General features: G+C 48.5%; 1 protein-coding gene across 1 annotated transcript; it reads right to left on the bottom strand.

Annotated features, from left to right (window-relative positions):
* Positions 1–406: 406 nt before the first annotated feature.
* SCYL3 (SCY1 like pseudokinase 3) lies at positions 407–14725 on the bottom strand. The gene is made up of 13 exons (XM_009821018.2): positions 14449–14725; positions 13747–13932; positions 12937–13050; positions 11897–11953; positions 11037–11139; positions 10314–10425; positions 9551–9628; positions 7265–7404; positions 6325–6512; positions 5615–5786; positions 3579–3722; positions 2233–2969; positions 407–841 (listed from the first exon to the last, which is right to left on the bottom strand). Exons 1-13 carry the CDS (start codon positions 14611–14613, stop codon positions 779–781), a joined length of 2259 nt encoding a protein of 752 aa, XP_009819320.1. The 5' UTR covers positions 14614–14725; the 3' UTR covers positions 407–778.
* Between the last annotated feature and the right edge of the window lie 7277 nt (positions 14726–22002).

Genomic DNA, 22002 nt, shown 5'->3' on the forward strand with positions numbered 1-22002 from the left:
TCCCTGTCACATACAGGTGACCAGGGAGTGTTTTTACCTTAATTTTAAAATACACTCAAGAATAACAGTTTAAGGCTCTATACTGTTCTCTGAACATACCTCTCTGCTGGTTCCACTCCATGCTAGGATCATCTTTTTAAAATAATCTTTATTGGTCACAGTTAAGAGCAGAAAGAATGCAGTGCTTATGCAGCTTGTGTTCAGTGGTCCTTTACTGCACGGTTCCTAGCACCTCTTGTGCCATCCACTGACAGAACTATATAAACAGAAATAAATAAGTTGAGTAAACTGTACCTTCACCTTAAAATCATCTCTTAGCTAAAAAGTTAAAAGGAGCCATTTCTAAGGGCTTTACTTTTCTGGGGGGGGAAAAAAAGGCACATTAACTAAGGAACTCGGTGTGACTTTCATTTATTATCATCAGTTTTTCAGAGCAGGGATGAGTTCTGGAACAATCGCTTACACCACTCTTGGCCTCCAGTAGCACATCAGCACCAACACACCCATCGCGCTGTTCCTCTTTCCGGTAGCAGCGGCACGCACCACAGCTGGGCATATTGCTTGAGTGCAGGCCTCACCCCTGCGGTTTTTGGCACAGACTGGAAAGGAGCATCCATTGCAAGAGATCAGGCCCCACAGGATCTTGCTGGCTGCTGCAGCAAGTGCCTGCCTTCTGGCAAAACCAGTGCTGAGGTACTTATCCATTGTATTGGGGAAGCAGCGACTTCTCTTGCAGAATCCAACACACCATAACTTGCCTTTGTCTGTTTCAGTCCCATTACCAGTTAGTATCATCTTCCCAGTTCAACTCCTCTTCTTCACCCCAGCCTGCAGCTTCAGCCTAGAATCACGTAAAATTATCAACATTAAGGCACACATACTGTACTTCTGGACTTGGCACAGCCAGGCAGTAGCCTGTGCAGCTTGCCATGGCAGAGCAAGACATTCATCCAGAATGCCGAAAGCCCCTCACAAGACCAAAAATGAAGTGCCAGTATTTGCAGCTTTCTGTCTTAAAGAGCTTTTAACTACTAAAGGAAACAAACATCTTAAAGAGCAATGTAATAGGGACAGTCTTACATTTTTTTTTTCCTAAAATTAAAGCAAGAACTGTTTGTACCCAAAGCACTTCCCATTAAGAACAGGATGCTATAAACTAGATGATTTCTTTCCCCCAAGGAAACAGCTGTTGTCCTGCTGTATTCTAACACTGAGTTTGATCTCACCCATCCACTGACACAGCTCTTCTACTACTCCACAGCACTGACTGTACTACAGTGAGTGGCTCCCCCCAAATATGGGGTTGATACCACGACAGTGCTTCTTAAAAATCAAGTATGCCATTTTCAAATGTTGTAAACAACTTCAGTTTACATCCCTGGGCTCCTCTCCCCATGCTACCTGCCACCCCCCTGTGATAGCTCTCTTGAGGCTGAATTAGCAAAACAACTTGAAATCAACACCTATTCCCTAATGGAGTTATGTGTTCAGGTGCCCCTAAGAAACAGAAGCAGTCTCTGGAGTCTCTGTGATGGGGCTAGAGGGATTTACCGGCTTACTTTTAAAAAGGCAGTTTTATAAACCCCCTGGTTCTCTGAAACAGAGACATCTCTCAGCTATGCTTTCATGAAAACAAAGCACCCAAAAAGCTTTACTCTGTAATCCAGAGGTTCTGGTTTCCTGGTCCTTTATTTACAGTGCTGTTTGTTAGGTTTTCTAGAAGAGCCAAGAGCAACACTGAGTCCTGAGCATCCTCTGTGCTTGAAAGCCCCCTTCTGTTTGCGCTTGAGGCCACACCTGTTCAGCAGACAGAAGCCAGTCTTGTTTCACCTGTCTGACAAACCAAGACTCTACTCTCCCTAACACAGTGTAGAGTCCTTGCATTCAGGATGCAGTGGCACAAATTAAAAGCAGGAGTTAAAACTCCTTGTCAGTGCCTTTAGTAGCATACAAGTTAAGTCTATTCCCTCACCGTTTCTTAACACAGGTTTCTTGCTGCTGCAGTAACAGCCCACTGAACTACCTGGTGCCTGATAAGATGCATCGTTCAGAGCTCAGCATCTTGTATTCACAGGTAAAGACTCAACTGTACAGCTGCCGATACATCCTCAGGTTAGCCTCCATCTGATTAAGGAGCCAGCTGGTGCTACAACAGTGTTTTGTGCTATGTACATGCTTTAGGATTCTCTCAAGTGCACAGTCATTTAAACCCCACTGCCTATAGCCTCTTACCTCAGTAACATCAGCTGCTGCAAATTTGGATGAAAACAGCACATTCTGGGAGGCACCTTCTCTGCTGGATACTACACCAGAGTGACTGGGAGCAACTGCTTCTGTCCTCACTTCAGGTAAAATCAAGATAGCTGAAGAAGGTTTGATGTCTGGGATCATGTCAGCAAACCAGTCCAGCTCAGGGTCTTGCATGGGTTTCCTCTTCACTTTGATTGTGAATTCTTCTCCTAGGCCAGACTCCGATGAAAATTTCAACCTTTCCTGAAAGGTTGTTTTTGGCACCACAGTTTCTCCCAGTTGTTCCTGGTGGTCCCACTTGTCCTTGCTCCAGCTGTTCCCAGGGCAGGACTTTGTGGGGGGACTCGGTCTGTGGCTTTTGAATTCTTTGCTCAGTTGATGGGTACCTGGCAGAGGCCTTGGCGTTTCAACTGCATCAGCTTGTGTCACAGTGAGGCAGTTTCCTGAGGACAGTTCAGGACTAGGGCTGCTGGGCTCAAAGTCATCCCAAGGCTTCTCCTCTACATTATGTTCAGCAAAATAAGGTCCCGCGTTGCCCCGTGGCTCTCGGGGCTGAATTTCAATGTTCACAGTTTTCTCAGTGTCTGTCTCCTCTGGCTCACTCCAGTCTGGCCACTCCTCTGCCGGCTTTTCGGAGGTAGTCAAAGAGCTCCTGCGGCTCCCCAGCACATTAATGCTTCCAGGAATTCCATTCAGAGGGGACTGAGTGTCTTGCTCACCTGTGGAAGACAGAGGTGCTATATACTCATTTCAAGAGAGCAAGTGTAGAGACAGAGTTGCACCTAAAACTCGCTGACATCACAGGTAGCACCTGGCATGGAAATCAGCCCATAATGCTGATTGGAAAGATGCTTCAGTGCTAAGCTCCTCTCATATTAGAAAGCATGGCCACCTCCATGCTTGCAAAGGTGGAGTATTCATCTCAGAGCCCTGGGGCAATAAAAGCTGGCTGCTGATAAGCATTAGGTGACTGAAAAAAAGCCATGAAAGTAAACTGAGTCAGCTCCTGAGGCCAGAGAAGGAGCTGACCTAATAAATCTAGTGTATTTGCCAAGCTGTGGGAGGGGTGAAAAAGCACAGCAGAGAACCTGCCGTAAGGAAACATAAATTTAAGGCTGGCCGGCCAGCCAGCAGTCTGTGCATATCAGATTCCCAAATAAGTATTGCCTAGGAAGTCAAGGGTCACACTCGTTCCTTCACTGTTTCCTTCCTTGGTTTGGTGTATCTCTTTCAGATCAGCACATGGGGAAAATTAACATCTTTTCAAGGAACACTTCATTTGTAGAACACTTGATTTCTAAAATGGAAGAGCTAGGGCAAGGTTTTACCTGTCTTTAAAGCCAGTGGATTGTCTTGTCGCACAGAAAGCTTCTTGACAGGTACGTTTCCAGCGATGGGGAATACACTAGAACTGTTCTTCAAGGGCCGAGAGGTTTGATTTCTCTGATTGCTTACAACGTGACTGGGGGAGTCTGCAGGGATGAAAGAAAAGAAAGGACACCAGGTCCACAAGGTGTGTTGTCAGTCTTAGTTGAAACTGCCTGCAGCATTGGAACTTTCTTATTTACAACCCTGACAAGCAATACCCAATGAAGATTCGCGCAGCAATGCAGCAGCTGCACTTCTTGAGCTGTATATAACACAATACTCCTCTCTTCCTGCCATCTGCAGCTCTTGCCAATACAAAGTTTGGGGAACTGTAAATGGTCAGGTTTTGCTATGGTCTTTGAAGATATGCACAATGAACAAACCGATTATGATCGGAACAGATGCTTAAAAAATGCTGTCTGTCACCTGGCTGGATCCAAAAATACCAGCTTCTGTACTGCATGGCATCACAAATCCCCTGTTACCTGCCTCTCGCACAAAAGCACAGCACTGATAGTCACAGTAATTCAAAGCATAAGTGAACTCATGCGTCTACATAAACCCTCTTTTATGCTTGGGCATGAGCAAAGCAGCTTACAGGAACAGGAGGCTGCGCCCTGAAGGCTGTGTGACACCGCCCTCCTATCACGCCCGAGGTGGGGTGGGGTGGCAGGCAGTAAAGGCCACACTTTGAAGCTGCCGGAGGCAGTTTGTTTCCCTGGGCCAGTGATGATAGCTTGGCAAGCACCTAGTTCCAGTTCATTTTTGGGAGTCGTGGTGGTGATTCACCAGCACTGGCCTCAGCTGCATGAGGCCCTGTTGCCACCACCCCAGAACAGCTTGACTTGGCCCACTGCTGCATCTGCTTCCACGCAGCTCACCCGTGTCCCCAAACCAGCTGTGCCTACCTCAGCTAGGGGTCACCAGCACAGCCAGAGACACATGGCCTGCGGCACTGGAAAGGACTGCAAATAACTCACAGAACCCACACCCTCCCCAAAGTGCGCCTTGATAAAAGGTACATTCTTGGGGCTCAATAAGCTGTTTGCTTAAGCCCCTCTCACATGTTTGGCCTCTAGTACTGTTTTTTGCAGGTTGTCACTCACTGTTGGAGGACAGAGATTTTTTTTTTGTTTGTTTGTCAATAGTTAAATCAGGTCTAATTTTAAATACATTCTAAAGAATAAACCTGGTTTTAGCATGCAGTCTAAAGGGGTTTATTTACTATAGTCTACTAAAATAATGTAAAGAAAAATAATGCAGTAAGCCATCCACAGATTTTAATAAAGGGTGGTAGCTGTCAGTACACGCATACTCAGGAAGAAAACATTTATGCTTAAATAAGTTGATCTCTATCACTCATTTCATTTGGTATCTATGTGTCTAAAGTAGAATAAATGCTGATTCTTCCCTCCAGTTATAAGCATTCTTAGTTTCAATATCCAGAAAAGCTTTCCCCTAGGACAGCTGGTTCCAAGTTATCTAGCAGGTGCAGGGACTACTGTCTTCATTTGGATTAGCTGAAAAGCCTCCTGAGAGCTGAGAAAATAGGGAAGTTCGTATTCCTTTTCCAATCTATGAATAGAAATTGGGGGAAGAGGATGAGATTTACTATTTTTAAAAACATGAAGGACAGAGGGAATATTAAACAACTATCCGGATAAGTACGTAAGTGCTTTAGAAGGGCACTACAGTTTTTCCACCAAAGACAAACACATACACTTAACAATCTCCTTTACTTCCAGAGATTCTTAAATGAAGAAGGATTTAAATTTTTTTCCATGTATTTCCTACATTTAAAATACTTTTATATAACTCTTCTTCTAATATCAATTCTGTATCTGCAAATAGCACCTAATTCAGACTTGAAGTTTAGCTGCGAATTAGCTTTTTTTCAATTAACCTGTCAACCGCAGTCATCATCCAAGAAATTCTGCCTTTGTTGCTTGGACAGAATGGGCAAGAATCCCGAGAGCACTCTGACCGTATCATTTACCTTCTGGGGAGAGATCAGCAGTTTTCATGAAACTTGGTGCAGAGCTTTTGAAAATCTTTGTTCTTTCTCCACCTACAACTACTTCAGGTCCAAGCAGAGAGACAAGGACTGCTAAGCTGTGCAGTGTTATCGCGACGATAGAGTCACTGGTATCTCGAAGGCCCAGCAATACCTACACCAAGAACATGATAACGTTACCAAGAACAGAAAAATTTGCTTTTTCACTTCTTTCCCCTTTAAATGTTACATTTGCAGCACATTTTATTTCTACGCTCTCCCACAGCTCTCAGTATATACCGAACATTATTCCATAGCATAAAATCAACCTTCCACTTTGGGTTACAAGCTGAAGAGGGCGGCTGATCCTAGCGCCTGCTGAGCACTGACGGTAACACCAGGGCACCCTGAGCTTAGACTGATGACTCCTCCACTCTTGACAGCTGTGGTGTGAAACAGAAACACAGCCTCTTGTGAGGCTGCCAGTCAAGGCTGACAGGTATCGGCACAAGTGGTGTGTGTGACGGAGGGCATCAGGTTTAACAAAACCAGTGCTCCAGATCAGGATGGGGTGTAAGGCTTAGGACTTGCATAGAAGGGAGGTTGCAAACTGTCTGAGCACTATGAGATCTGAATTTTAAGCTAAGAACCAACCCAAGCAGTAGAAATCCCATAGTCTAGGATATACCGCGTATTGTTTTGCTGTCCTTAACCTGTGGCAATATGATGTTTTTCAACTCCTCCTGAGAGAACAGTTCTGCGTAGGCATGAATGTGAGACAGCAACACCATTCGAACGTGCTCCTCGTGAACCTCAAATAGCTTCAGCAGCACAGGAATGACATGCGTCTGGAACAAGGCTGGTGACAGGAGGCAGCTGGTCTGGCTTTCTCCAATTTGCTCTAGGGAAGAGAAGTGAAGATGGGAAAAGGCTGCTTCAATAACAAGAGACAGCTCACCCAAAAGCTACTCACTGAGAAACCATCACAGCTGAGATCTACAGTGACACCCCACTGCCAGGTCTGACTCTTTGTCAGCTGCCAACACGGCTCACTTGGGATGTCAGAGATGGGAGGGAGGAGAGGCATCAGTGCCAGTGTCCATTGCTCGACAGCAATGGCTCTGAACACTGAAGGTCAAACAGTCACAAGACAGGTATTGCTTGGCTGAAACACCAGTAGCTATCTAGGAAAAACTGTAAGAGAGGGGAGGCAAACAGCAGGGACAGAGATAGCTGGGGATCCAGCAAGACATGCTGAACACCCCTTACAGAGGAAAGGAGAAGAGACTGAGCACCCTTACAGGAGAATGAGTGCATTGGCAGAAGGAAAAAGGGCAGGGAGGGTAGGGGAAAGGTGAGAAGAGGGATATGCAGTGAGTCACTGGGAAAGTCTGGGTGGGCAGGTGGGGTGACAGGTAAACCTAGGAAAGAGCCCAGGCAATTCCTAATTCTCTTCCCAGCATCAGCAGAGCAGTGGAAAGCACTGCAAGCAGGTAAGCACACTTAACTGTCCTTTCCAGTTCTGTATGTTACAGTATTTGTTCTGGTTAAATAAACACCACTATTCCCTTGATTCAATGGAACGACCACTCTGAATTCATTCCAAACTTGTCAGTAATAATTGTGGAGAGAGAGAGAGTATTTAAAGGTCACCTTTCTTTGGACCCAGCAAATGAGGAAGAAAACTCTTGACAGCTACAGGCTCTGCAAACACGAGCTGATTGAGTAGAAGAGGCACCAGCCGTGATGCTATCAGCTCCTCTGACAAGCCGGCCACCCTGTCCGGCAGGAATCTGCATTCCAGGAGAGAGCAATTAGTATCAAGGCAGCCTTCCATGCATTTACAACTGTCTCTCCTAATATTGCTTTCCCCTCTTTGTGTGTCTGCCTCATCTCCTAGAGACAGTGTCCCATTGCAGCCTCTCACTCTGCGTGCACTCCAACCTGGAAGGATGAGGCTCTGCTCCTGCCTGAGGCTTTCAGGCAAAGAGAACACAAAACAGGAGCCAGAGACACATCCTGTAAAACCCGATGCCCAGATCACAGCCTGTCACGAGCACATCCAGAAGCACCGCCGCACATGCAGTGGGCTTATGAAGGCTTCCCGCTCTGAGAAGCTGCCCACTGCTGTGGCATCAAACTGTCTCAGAGCTGGTATCCCCCCCATGAAGTGCTACAGTGTTAAAAATGCAGAAGAGAGTTGGCCTCTCACCCCACAACCTGGTGCATAGCAAGAATCTTCCTACTGCTTGAGAAAATGCTGTTCTACCCACCACACAAGGGAAGTTTCCCTTGCAAAAAGGGAATCCCATTTTGAAACCACTTCCATCCAGTACATTTTAGAGGTGGCCAACAGGGTATGGGTTGGGTTTATTTACTTAAGTCACAGAGTTTGATTTTGTGCAACTGCTCTTCTTTGTAGGATTTTCAATTTTAAAATATCAGTTAACAGTTACTGCTTTTCTCTAGGCTTGGAGGAGACTGAGAGCAATAGTGCACATGCTGTGAAAGCCCCTCTGCCTGATAAAGGGGCAACACTGCCTTATCTTTAAGCAAAGTATTCATTACCTCCCTCAGTAAACACTGTTGTTACAGAGATAGTGGGAACCATTCTGAATGCTCCTGCTAAGATCCCCTTTCTTCTCTTATTTCCTCCACTTAGTCTCAAACTAGTGAAATCAAACTAGTGTTACAACCGATGGCGACCACAGAAGTATGAAACAGGCAGGAAAATAGAACACCCAGGCTGCTTTACATCTAAAAAGAAAGAAAAATTCAGCTTCTCCCTATTTCAGGCCCAGAGAATGCCATGACTATAGAGAAGCTTAGAGAAAACAACTTTGGGGGCCATGACAATAGGATTTCACTGCAGCCGAGACATCCATTACAGACAACAGCTTTACCCAGACAAGGCCAGCATCACAAGATTAATTCACTTAACATGTCTTATTGAAAACTCTCTCATTAGCAGTTTACAAGATCTGCCTAAACAGAAGAAAATTTTCAGCCTCAAGAGGTGCCTGGTGCTAGATTTCCCTTTTTGGAAAAGCCGCATCTAAAATAAAGCTACTTCTAAGAATGAGGCAAGGGAAAGATTCTTTTTTTCCAGCACGTTACAAGAAGTTCTTTGATATTTTAGAGTATTTTGAAACTGGGCAAGCAGATAGGCTTTGTGTCAAGCAGCAGGACCCCGGGACAGCTCCAGTGAGGAGCTGTTAGGCCACACTCCCTCCTCTACTGACGCCACAGCACATGAATGGGCTTTTCAAGTGATTCCTGCTTAGCCATGGTGCAGTGGGAGATGGGACAGTGCTGCTAAAGCACTGGTGGAAGAGAACCTGAATAATTTAACTTCTGCTAATAACATCAGCATTATGCCCCAGACAGTGCATTAGCTCAATTAGAACATGGACAATGGAAAAATTCTTTCCTTTTCGTATCCCTGTACTCTTGGGAAAGCTTCTGTTCTTGGCCCTGCAGGACTTCAACCCAGCTGCTAGCAAGCAGACAGGATTCAGAAAAGCACCCCGGAAGTGACGTGTGTCACCACAGTCCGGTTTCTGACTGATTCTCCAGCGACAGCAATTGGTCTGTAGCAGGTAAAAACACTGCTGTCTGTATGGCTGTGCACAGCGTCCCACCAGAGGCTGGCGAGTATCAGAACGATGCAGAGCCCAGCAGGTACCGCCCCTCCCAAACACCAAACCATTCACAAGAAACTGGGAAAGGGAGTGAAGAGTTTCCTCTTTGATGCAATCATTACTTTGGCTGGAGTACCCAAAACATTACAGAGCAAACGATGGTCTGCCAAAGCAATCAAAATCTGCCACCTGAGGAACAACCTCTCTGGCCACTAGCCTTCCCAGGTCCCTTCACAAACCCATTTAGCAGAAGTATTTCCAAAATAAGACACTTCCAGATTATAGTTCCTTCACTTACTTGAAAAATTCAGTTTTTTCCTCCTCAGATTTTAGTGTTAAGGTCTTCAGAAAATTCACAACTTCCAGAAAGTCATTCCTAAGCACAAAAACACAGGCTATCAAGTGTGATCCTTATTGATGCTTAAACCACACACAACTAAGAAATTGCAAATCCCCATCCTTCATTTAGCAGAGAGAACTAGACAGAGGGGTACAAGTCAAACGCTGGTGGACCAAGAACACCAGCATGGAGGTGTGAACAGTTACTCAAAAGCTACATCTGTGCAGTGCTGCACTTCGAAGTCAGCAATTCACAGGGAGACCTGGGCAACGCGGCATCAGCCACCTCTGACCAGCTTACCAGGGCAATGAGGAGAACAATGTGCCACCCTACACTAATGCTGCCACCCAGAGAAGCACTCAGGTGACGGCAGACACAGCTCTGTGTGGATTTTCTTGGAGCCTGCTTTGCTCCAGCAGTATCGCTAATGATTTTATTTTCTAGAGTATTTCCCGCCACCTCCCACGAGCTTGGGGAGATCCAGCTGACTGCGTGTGACTAAGGGACACACTTCTGTCACCACTGCTAGCTCAGCACCTCATTGGCAGGCTGATAATGCTTTCTTAATTTAAGAAGTCTCTTTGTCAAAGATCCCGGTAAGAGGTAGGGATTAAGTCTGCACTTCCCATCTGATAAGTAACACACCTTCACAAAATTAACACATTTGCAACACAGAAAGTATCAAGACATACCAAGAGAGGCAGGATATTCCTTCCCTTACCTGAAGAACTCATGAGACAGTAAGCTGGACAGTGGTGGACGACACTTTGGATCTGGATTCAGCAGTGTACAGTGCAAGGTTTGCTGAAAGCTGGAGAGAATATCTGCTGAAACTGAAATCCAGAGCACCTACAGTTAGGTTAGATTTCTCTCTCAACACTGAACAAGCTATGTTCAGGAGTCCTCCACCCTCCCAAAAACTTATTTTTAGCTCTATTTGATAGCAAAATTGCTCATATCTGTCTCTAAAGGAAGGGAAAATAGCATTTCCATTTCTCCTCCTAAGCTGCCTGGCTACTGGGGCACCAAAGAGTGCTACTGTCCTCCCAAGAAGCTTCCTCCTCCCTCTCTGCCAGAAGGCAGCAGCCCCTGCTCAGCTGTGGTACGCAACATCCACACGCCCGCGTCCACAACCCTCGATGAAGGAGCTGGTGGGGAAGGACCAAGCAAACCTCTGACGGCTGCAGAGCAGATCTGGGAGCGCTCATGTTACACAGGCTGGTGACCTCCAGCCGCATCTGACCATGTTCAAATGCAGGAAGAGGGGAATACAGGAGAAGCCAAAGTCTGCATTTCAACCTAGCAAACGCGAAGAACAACGATGGCCACTGAACCTGTGGCACATCTGCCAGCTGCAACAAAAGGCAAATGGCTCAGCTGGCACAGGCAAGGATTAAGCTACAGAGGCTGGTCAATAGCAAAATAATCATGTGTCATTCCTCACCCTCATCATTTAGGACTGTCAGGAGATTTTCAACCATTGTTCCAAATGCGTAGGCATCCCTTGCGTGCCCATAGCTCTTGGGCAGAATTTTGAAATCTGCAGACTGAAAATAAAACCAAAAAGATCAGCAAAGCAGGAGTTTATGAAATAGACGTAGTTTAATATGAAATAAACGTAGTTTCCATGAGTCTCTATTCCCACCCCCCACCATATACACTCTCCCATTCTTTTTATAGGACCAAAGCTCCACTAAGAACCCTACAGGTAGAATATTATACTAAAAAAATTCCACCTGGGAATTTATAACCCAAAGGAACAACTACATCATGATGAAACAATTCCCCGATGAATGCACGCAGCAGTTGCAGGTCAACAGCTTTCCGCATTTCTATGGAAACAGGTGATAATTAGAGAGAGAAAGAGCGCTCCTTTAGTGTAAGCAGCTCATGGGATGCTTAATGGATAGGAGGTGACTAACAAGTGAAAAAAAGGCTGTTAGGAAAGCTACACAACCATGTGACCACAGTGATCTGGGCAATCTCAGCAACTATTCTGTAATTTTTGCAAAGCTTTGGTGATTTAGAAGCATTAAAGCTGCGACACAAAGTATCTGAAAAATACAAGAACCTGCTGTCCCATCACTCCTCATTCAGAATTTCACTTTCCTGTACCCAACACCATTCCCAAATGAGGGATGGGACGGAAGGGGGGAAAAAAGGAAAACCTCAGCTATTATCCAATAGCCACTTCCTCCCATTCAGGCATAAGGAAATAAAACATGTAAATGAAAACTGTTTCCCGAACATCACACTTTTATTTGTTGCCAGCAAGAAGTTCCTCCAGCAAGTGATGTTACTCACCATCTCCTCACAAGGGATGCACAACTGATCTCGTACCGACTTGACATGACAGAGGAACTGGAAGGAGAAGAGGGGAGACATGAGCCGCCTCGATTGCTTATCTGTGCCAAGCAGCAGGAGCAGGCTCTCCCCGCGGGCCAGGGCTGAGCGTGTGACAGGAGGTCTGCCCCTGCCCCTTCAGCCAGCATCCAGGGCAGGCGACGCTTCGCTCTGCCTGAAGCGGAAGCACAAACGGACCAGGTGTGAAGCACCAAGCTGACAGAAAGCAACTTCAGGGCATCACAGTGAACTCATCGCTTTAGTCCTCACTCCTATCGCCTTGCATGATCCATCCGGTCAGGGAAAGGATTTCATTAGCTTTAGCAGCCAGGTTTTATTGCTGTGCTCTTTGCATTGCTGTGCACCACCACACACACTAGCTGCACGTCTGCCTGATCCCTTCTGAAAGGTGCTACATGCCAGGGACACTCCATACACTTCATGAAGGATTTGTGGATCCTCTAGGAGGAAAGGCAGTATACATTTACAACATAGTGCCAGGCTGCAGCAATGACTCTGCACAGCACGCAGCAGAAATCAAACCAGAAATTTTTCTGCGAAGACCAGTAACAAGCAATGAAGATGCCAGCAGCAAAAGCTAAAGAGTCATTTAAATTGTTTTTCTTACTGATTCATTTCAACCTGGATCCTCCTGCTTCACCCTAAAGCTTTTTTTGCTTGTCTGTTTTTAAATCAGTCCAGAGGAGCAAAGATTTCTCACTCTCCCCAGTCTTCACCTACCCCCCAGACAGAGGTCTCCCTTAGAAAAGCAGCTGCTTTTTGGCTAATGAGGAATTAGTTTGTTTGTGTAAACGTCGCAGTTTATAGTTAGAGTGTCCTTAGAGGAAAGATACAGGTCAGAGCTGGAAGTGAGCCAACACACTTAATAGTAAATTCAAGTAACTGGAAGGGCTTGGGCCTTCACATCCATAGATAGCCAGCTTCAGCAGGCCAGCAGCCCTCTCCCGGGCATCAGAGGGTGCGCTTTGCTTGGCTCTTACCTCTGGGGTGGCTTCGCTGAAGTTACAGACTGTTTCCATTCCTCCCAGCTTCCAGTGCCCATCCTCACTTACAAACACAGATGATAAACAGACATTGTTATGTGTTAGGTTTCCCTAAAACATAAAAAAAAACAAACCAAAAAAACACAGATAACAGACTTGGGGATAGATGAAGACGTAAAATCTTAATCAGTGCTAATTAGGTATTGCAAGGAGCTGAAGAAAAGTTGCCAAAAAGCACACAACTCTAAAGGTCCTTCAGGATTTTGGAGGTGACAAGGAGGTATCAGGCAGAAGGGCTGGGGTTTTAGAGCAGACAAAGCTCTAATTGTCACAGCCCTTGCAGTGCAACTGTAAATCCAGAGAAGACCTCAACTATGAACACAAAACCCAAAAGCTACAGTATGAGCTGGGGTTTAACTGCAGTCCTGGACAAACACACAGTGCCAGAACAGGGGAGCGGTGTCACCGCTCCCCGACACAACTGTGGCAACAGCTGTAAATAAATGCCAAGGCCGAGCAATCCCATTTCCCTAAAGTAAGAAGCACTGCAAGCAGGTGCCAATTCACGAATTGAGAACTGCTCCCTTACTTCCAAAAGCCACAGCATTTTCAATTACCCTTCCTCCTACAAAGCAGCCAATGATTTTAGCAGTTTCAGCCTAAAAGAACTGTGGGATGTGGGTCTGTCTTTTTGTGAGGAACCAGGAAGGAGACAGTCACCCGGGCAAGCCCAGGTACAATGCTCTCTCCTGTCACATTTCATCTGGCTCCCACCAAAGCCTGATGACTGCTGCCGGTGGTACCTACCCTGTCATGGAGGAAGATGAGCGCCAGCAACACATCATAGATCCCTGCGCAGATTTCTGCAGAAGAGAGCATCTCCAGGACCACCTCCAAAGGCTTCACGCGTTCTGTGACCAGGTGGATCCCATTTGCTTCCACAGTACAAGAGAGGAAGCGCAGAAGGCAAGGGTGGCGCAAGGTTTTCAGGTGCTTCCAGAAACAGAGACATCTGTTAAATCTCACCCAAGGCAGCTCTTTTGACTGCAGAGCTCAGCCTTGTACTTTTAGCCACGTTTTCTGCTTGAATTTAGACAACCCATCCCCTGCTCCTCACCACGCACGCACACTCACTCACTCATTGCAGAACCCTTTCTAATATATCTAAATAAAGCCTTACACAGAATAAACACTATTTTGGGTAAAGTCCACCTAAGACTCTCTGACTTAGACCTGCAGGACAAGACCAGTACTCTGCAAATGAATGCAGGTATTGCTATAGGAACACCACCTCCCACCACTGCTCGCATGTGAGGCACGCAATGAGCTTCACAGATGCTGGCCCCCTTCTTCCCCCTGCATGGCAGCTGTTTGCGGCCAGGGTCAACTTTGACCTTTTCTCCTGCCCTACTCCCCAACGGTTTGACCCTCAGCAACTGATTCCCACCCCTCCAAGAAAAAGGAGGGACAGCTCTGACAAGTCTGTCCCAGGCACTCTCTCTACAGTACCTTGGCAGCTTTATTAACCTTATCTTCATTCTCTCGCTTGTACACGAAGACCGAAGCAAGTTTGCCATCTTGTAGCACGGCTGGATAAATCGTGTGTCCAGTTGGCAGTATGAAAGGTGGCTCTTCCAGTGCGTAGCTCTTTAAAGCGCTGTTCTCCGAGCCCATCACTTGCAGAGTTCAGCCGTTGTAGAGGTTCCCTCTTGACGACAAACAGGCCTTTGGGTGAAGGAAGATCTTTTCAGGCAGATTTCGTTCTGGCGGGCGCTGTCCAGTTCGCCTTCAGAGCATTTTCTGCCAAACATGAAAGAGCCATGAAGAACCTCCTCCTACCAGTATCCTCTCCTTCAGTTTAAGGACGAGAATAAAATCCCCATCTTTTATTTTGTAAAGGAAACCAAATGTCCCCAAAAGGGTTCAAATCAACAGGTGAGCAGCTCTCTAGCTGTGGAGCTAGGACTGCACTGGCATCTGTGTCAGCATCGCCACCAGACATCACCAGCCCTGACACACAGGTGAACAGACAGTACGGCATCCACAACCAGTCCTTGACCTGGCTAGCAAACCGAGAATCCACCAAAACCAGGATCCACCAATACCCCCAGTCACGCAGATGCCGACTCCAGAGGTTTAATTCAGATTAAGCACAGTCATCAGTTAGGAACTCTGACCACCTCAGGGCACAAGGACCACCGGCCTTCCTAAAAGCAGCCATTCCTCAATTCTTCAAGCCACAGAGGATTTCAGTGAAGCTACAGTCAGGTAACATCCTCCAGCAACACGCTTCCCCCCCCCCCACCACCTCCGATTACCTTCTCTCCATCCGACAAATATTCCATCTCCCTGCCAACCCTGCCTTCCTCCCACAGCCTCTGTCAGGAAGAGACTGACACAGATTTTCGTGCTGCTTCCTCGCATACAAAACTGGTAAAACAAACACGCTGATTGCAGAGGCTTTTTTAGAAAACACTGACCGAGCATATGCTCTGTAATCAGGCTTGTGATCACAGGCTACAGGCGAGACCCTGAATACTGGTCTGTATACAGAAGGTAGCAAATGATCTTTAGTAATGAGAGAAGGAGAGAGTAAAACCTCAGTTTTCAGGAAAAGCAGGGGAAAAAACTGCCCACCCCCATGCATTTTTTGCGACTGGAGAATCACTTTATGGTGGTTGTTTCCAGCCGTGACCCGAGGCTTCAGGAGGGCACCAACATGGGAGTCTCAGCTCCCTGATGGAGCTGTTCCAGCAAAGCTGCTGCTCTGGCCCCTCTCCCACATCTCTAGTTCGAGCCCTCCCAGGAGCTCCAAGGTCAGCAGTGCCAGGGGCCTTTTGGAGAGCTGGTCTGTTACAGTTTCCTGGCTTCTTTTCACTGCTTCAGTTATGAATTACTTACCTAAATGATTGCCCCCGCTTTTCCCCAAAACATCCTATATTTAAACATGTTATGATCTGATGTTTTTATTAAATGTAAATATGCCAACTGCACAACCCACTAGTCAACAAGAGGATTGGGAAGGAGCAGAATGCTGCCTTTTTAATAGATATCGTACAACCTTTGCTCACGCATCATTTAATCACCTTTGTTAGCTAACTCTTCTGTAACAAACAAGTAGCAGACAACTCTAGATGTGCTTCTTGCTGGGAGGAATGAACCCTATCAACATATTAGATATGGGAACCAGAACACATCACAGCTCTTACGTGTTTAATGTGAACAGACCTTAACCCTCCAGAGCATACCAAGTGAGTGTACAACCACTACAGTCAGAAATTGTGGTTTTTTTTTTTAATTGAGCTTGTGTATCCTGACCCACCTAAAATCGAACACTGAATTGTCTACAGAATATGCAACTTGCCACTATTCTCTCCCCCTGTAGTGTCAGGGGTGGATCTGCACCTCTTCAGTGCTAATTCCTTTAACGTGACCTTTAAGAAATAAAGGGAAAGCTACAGAAGTCTCAGCTGCAGCTTCCCAGCACTACACAGAGAGGCTGTGAGGTGACAGGGAAGCACTGTGCAGCAGTTACACACATTTCTGAAAAGGACTTTCTTGTTAACTCCTTGGCACAAGAAGATTCACGCTGCCCCGAGAGGCAGGGCTTCCTTTCCAGCTGGTCCCTGGGATCTCTGCTCTGGCTCACCCCAGGTTAACCTTCCACACCTGTGCGCAATGGCACCGGCTGCTCCTCCTGGGCACAGCTGAGTGCATTTATCTGCATTCTCTGCTCTTTTCAGCTTTGCTTTGTTTGCTAGCTCTACTGTAATTATTTCTCAGTCAGATTTTGCACAGGACAGCTGAAAGTATCTGAACTGACCTACTGCCTCACGTTCCTCCAAATACATATAGGCATACTCACCACTTACTTACAAATTTGGCTTCAGGGACGCCCACAGTTCAGAAATTTTGTAACATCAGAGTCATTCAAATAACTATGATCTACTCAAGCGCCACTGTACGACAACCAGCTCCCACCAAGCATCCCCCGCTCCAGGTAACCGCCTCACAGGAGGAGCCCAGCAACTCCCGGTATCAAATGCACCTGCAAGCGAGCAGCTTCGAACAACCAAGCAGCAACAGCAGTGTGTGGAACCATGAGCCACGCTTTTCAGGAACACGGCAGCTTCGCAAAAGTATCGCTTTGTTTCTTTTCTTTTTCACAGCGCTCCAAAATATGCTGGCTATTGAAACTCCAGCAGGCAAAAGCATTTGCAAAGGTGTACGCCTAGGTGTGGCAAAACCCACAGGAGAATTCTTCCGATGCTAAAATAAACCGTCAGTCACACAATTACGCTGTGTAAGGACTGCATATGCTTTGTGGGTTAAGAGCATTACCCACATTATAACCCTTTAATATCTTATTTTCAATAAACTGTAAACATGAACGTTAGATGTAACACACAGTGCACCTTGAGATGGCGAGAAGCCCAGCAGGGAAAGACAGAGGGACTGGGAGTTAAGAACAATTTGGGCTTGTTACCATGAATGGTGCTAGAGTTGGAATTTCAGTTTAGCTTATTTGTGGAGTGATAACAGCCCTGCACACGAGGCGTGCACCTGACACACATCCACTAAGCCCTGCCACTCACCGCTAAGAGTGAGGCAGTTCCCTGCTTTCCCCTGGTCCTGCCCGCCACCTCCCATGCCAGCAGAGCCTCCTGGAAGCCGCCGTCAGAGGTGATGGGTGCTTTGCTCCCAAAAGGAGAGGTTTCCCAACACGGCAACCGCAAACGTCCAGCGGGCACCTTGCGCAAGCAGTGCCACAAATGCGGACAGGTGGGCAATCAATAGATAACAGCCTCTCTAGGAAGGGAAGCGTGATTTTATTGCACCTTCCGAAGGACAGTCCAACCCTGGACACCAGGCGTGGGGAAAGCACACGCATTTTAACACAGAGGGCTCCCCGAGATGCACCAGCGTAACACCCGCTGCCGGGAACAACGCCGCTGCCTACAGCGCACTCAGAACAACTACAGTCACCGATGCGGTATCTGCTTTTTTCCCCGGAAAGGCGGGCTTCTGGCCCTACCGCATACCCTCCCTGCCAGTTACGAACAGCCGCACGGAGGGAGGGCAGCCTCACCGTTTCCTCAGCCGGGCTGGCAGGACCTGTCCCGAGCCAGGCCTGAGGCACCGGCTGCAGCCCCAGCAGCCGACCCGGCCCAGCCGGGGGGCAGAGGGCCCCGGCCCCGGCCCCGCAGCCCCGGCCCCAGGCGCGGTGGCAGGTCCCCGGCAGCAGCGAGCCCGCGGGCAGCGCCAGGCCGGGCACGGCCGGGGACAGGCAGGACACCGCCCGGGCGCCAGCGGAGCTGGGGCTACCGGGTCCGCGGGGCACCGGCGCCCTGGGGCGGGCGGGGGAGCGGAGCCCTGGTCACCCCCCTTCACCGCCTCCCCACTCAGCCCCCGCTAACGGCCTCCGCCATTAGCCCCTACCACCTTCCACTACCTGCCTCCGCCATTAGCCCCTGTCACCCCCGCTACCTGCCCCCCCCGCCGCCTCCCGCCCCGGCCACCCCCCACGAACGCCCCCTCCCCACCTGCTCCCCGCCGGCCCGGGGCGGGGGGGGGGGGGGGGTACCGCCTCGGCCCCGCCGGCCGCTCCCTCCCTCAGAGCGCGGCCGCCGACTCGCGCTTCCGGCAGCAGCGCACCGTCGAGTCGTGCGGGCGGAGCGCCGCCACCTGCCTTGCGCGCCCCCTGGCGGCGGGCGGGCGGTCATCTGGCGCGTGGGCGCGGCCCGCGGCGCCTCGGCAGCCATGTTGGTTGTGGGCGGGTCACCCCTCAGGCCGCCCTTACGCTTTCCGCGGCGGTGCCGTGCCGGCGGCGGGGCCCCGTTCCCTGCCCGGGGAGAGCCCGCCCTCGGCCCGTGGCTCCCTGCACCCCCAGCCCCTCAGGAATCGTGGCGGCAGCTGAAGACCGGCGGGAACCGCAGCCCAGCCCTGTGTGCAGCCTGCGCCCGGGTGGGCCCCGCGGCTCCCACCTGCACTGCGGTCCAGGCCCCAGAGCAGCGGCCGGGCCGTCCCCCCCCAGCACCGTCCTCCCTCTCTGCTGCTCGGTGCCTCAGGGGCGGCGGGCAGGACGGGCCCTCCGCCTGAACCTGCTTTGCTGCGCGGAAACGAGCTGTGCTGCCTGTGATTTATGGGTCTCGGGTGCTCGGGGAGGGAATAGGTGTCCCCTTCCCTCGAACGCACAGCGGCCTCCTGTCCCACGGCTGCATTCAGGGAGCTGATTTCCTTCCACGGTTCCCCCCCGCAGCCCCCACACCGCTGCCATGGGGAATCGAGCAATAGCTTCCCGACCAGCCTAAAGAAAGGGCAGGCGACAGGGTGAAAACTGCGTACGCGAGGCAGGTGGTCTGTCTGTCACATCTCCCGCGCCATCGCCCCGAGCCCCGCACGATTGCTTTGGTGGTGTAACTCGTGCATCATAAGGAGATCTATTTAATGCCATTAAAACTAATTGCTCTCTATGCTGCAGAGTAAAGTGACTCCGGGGAGAGATTTCACGTGAGTATTTTGGACAGCAGAACGAACGTTGAAAGGAATTACTACAGTGCGGTGGGAGGTCTGGGCTTTTCACACACTGTTTTCATATCGCCAGTGTTATTCCAGTTCCGTGCAGCGCCAGGGCGTTAGGATGTGGTTTGCTCAATCATTTTGAGCCTAACGCTCAGAGCGAGCAGGGCCCAGCAGCACACCCCGTACCCGTGGCCTTGTCTAGACAAAGATTTAATGGCAATGGCAGCGTGTTTAACAAAGGTGGTCTAAGCTGTGCTAACTCCTTGGCTTTCTTTAGTAACTAAACTCCACCAGTTTAGCCTGCATTAAATTTTGTGCTGTCAAATCTGCCATGAAGTTTGCAGAGTGTATTCTTTAGCAATACACTTCCCCCCCCCTTCTCTAGCAAAGCCTTCCAGTCCAGGCTCAGAGCATGAACAGTGCGGAAGCTCCCAGAGACACAGGTCTGCTGGCTGGTGGCTCGTTCATGCTAGAGTCCCTTCAGCACAACAAAGCCACAGGTATCTGGACAGAAAAAGGGATCCCCTCAGATCCGCACCCGAACTCCATTCAGTTGAGCTTCACGATCTGTTTAGGCAAGCAAAGACGAAGGCTTTCTACTACGACTGTGCACGGGGAAGTCTGTAAGCTGGCATGTCAGGGTTAACAGATGGGCAGAGTGCTAGGAGGAGTCCACTCCTCTGGCCAAGGGATACATTGGCAGCTGGATGATCTGGGTTTTTTTAAACAAAGCAGAAAGATGATGGGAGGAGGAGGGTGCAGGAAAGTAGAATGGGTCATACATAGTGTGTGAGGCAAAGTATGTCACATATTATGGGGTAACATAATGCATACAGGAACAGAAACTAAAATGAAGTTCAGGTATGCCACCTCCCTCTTTCTAAGGTAGGCAAGATCCAAAGCCTTTGTCCCAAATGGGACAGTCATGCCAAGAGAACCTGGCCGCAAAGTGCAAAATAAGGGGAACTGTGGACATTCCTCACCATGGTTTATTCAAGGGCCTAAGCATGCATTTGTATGTCCTCTGTGTGTGTCTGTGTGTGTGTCTGTAGCAGGGGAAAGGCAGGAGATCGGAAGACCTGAACAACTGCAGGTAAAGACAAAAAAGTTCTTAATAAGCAACAACTGATTTCTACTCACAGCACTTGGCTGCAGCTTCAGGCTGTGGTGTAATCCATGCGGCCCTCAGGAAAAAGAAAAAAAGCAATCTTTGGCTGCTCTGCATCATTTACGGTGCATTTACTTTGCTGGACTGCCTCTCTGGAGCAGCACTCCTTCCCTTTATCTGCTTTTCCTGTACGAGTCCGTTGTTTCATACAAACTGAAGAGGTACTGAGGCGGGCACCCTGCTCAGGGCCCTGTTGTGCTGGGTGCTGTACAGACACACGAGGTGGGCTGCCGTCCTTCAAACTTGAGAGTTTCCCTTTCCTAAGAGCAGCCCACATAGGCTCCTCCAGAGAATAATTTGGGACCTAATGAGGTAGGTGTGAACCCCCTTCCTTCTCTTTCAAGGGCAGAAGAAGAAAGAGTAGACAGGGAAATAGCAGGATTACAGAGCTCTTAGCAAGCACCTCATTAGGTTTGTAACTGGTTATTTAAGTTGATTGAGCAAGAAAAAACTGGCATAGCAGAGAGACAGGCAGCTTGTAACTGTAGCAGAGGATGGAGCAAAAAAGCACATCTATGGAATAGAGCCTGTAAGGTCTACAAGGACAGCTGGGGAGCATTGTCCAGCAGACTCTGGTGCCGTCACTATCTGCACTGTAGAAATGTTCCTCAGCTCTTCCTCTGCCAGGCCACAGGGCCTTTGGAAAAGGCAGAGGGAAGAAACAAGGCTGGGGTGGTGCTCCCAGCACCAGCCTGAACTGCGGCCGACGTCTTTTCCAATGATGTCCTCCTGCCACGTAGTCACGTTAGTTACAACTACATTACAGCAGCTTTTTGCTGCTAAGGATATTTTCTCAATTTCTTAATAAAAAGAAGTGGGTTCCTCTTTTTTGGGGGCAGGGACCCCAACATACCAACTCCAGAAAAGCCCGTGTCCTCAATTCAAGTGGGTCTTTAGGCTGACTGGTTGCAAACATCACCTTCTACCTGTGAACTGCGTGCAATGCAGCACTGCCTTCCACCGCCTGCGCAGACAGGCAGCTCTGGTACCTTTGTTGTTGCCTCAGCGCTCTCTCCTGAACCTCATAAAGAAAAAATGAGCAGATCATAACAATTTTAAGGGCTGACAACTGCACCAGTAAATCAGCTTTGCTGTATTTTATTTTTCTTGAGGATGGGCATGGAAGGAATGAAGGTTGTCGCTGTTCTCAGCCTCCTCCCATGAAGAGCGGACAGCTGAGCTTACCAGTGGCGTATTACAGGAATTCCATTAAAGAACCTGCCAGAGGGGCTCGAAATCTCTTGTATCTTAAACAGAGCTTGTCCTACTTATTCCAGAAGAAGATACATCTTGTTCCTGTTTCATTTAATCCAGAGTGGATTAAACTAAATAGAATCATGGCAGTATTACTTCAGAATGAAATGCACATGTTA

The sequence above is a fragment of the Gavia stellata genome, chromosome 10 (assembly GCF_030936135.1).
Source record: "Gavia stellata isolate bGavSte3 chromosome 10, bGavSte3.hap2, whole genome shotgun sequence".
NCBI lineage: Eukaryota > Metazoa > Chordata > Aves > Gaviiformes > Gaviidae > Gavia > Gavia stellata.

Excerpts from the sequence above, each read along its gene's own strand:
- SCYL3 (XM_009821018.2), bottom strand. The coding sequence starts at position 14,613 with ATGGGCTCGGAGAACAGCGCTTTAAAGAGCTACGCACTGGAAGAGCCA. Across the intron at positions 13,051-13,746 it reads TCATCTTCCTCCATGACAGG|GGAAACCTAACACATAACAA; the intron begins GTAGGTACCACC and ends TTTATGTTTTAG. Across the intron at positions 5,787-6,324 it reads AAAACATCATATTGCCACAG|GTATTGCTGGGCCTTCGAGA; the intron begins GTTAAGGACAGC and ends TTCTTGGTGTAG.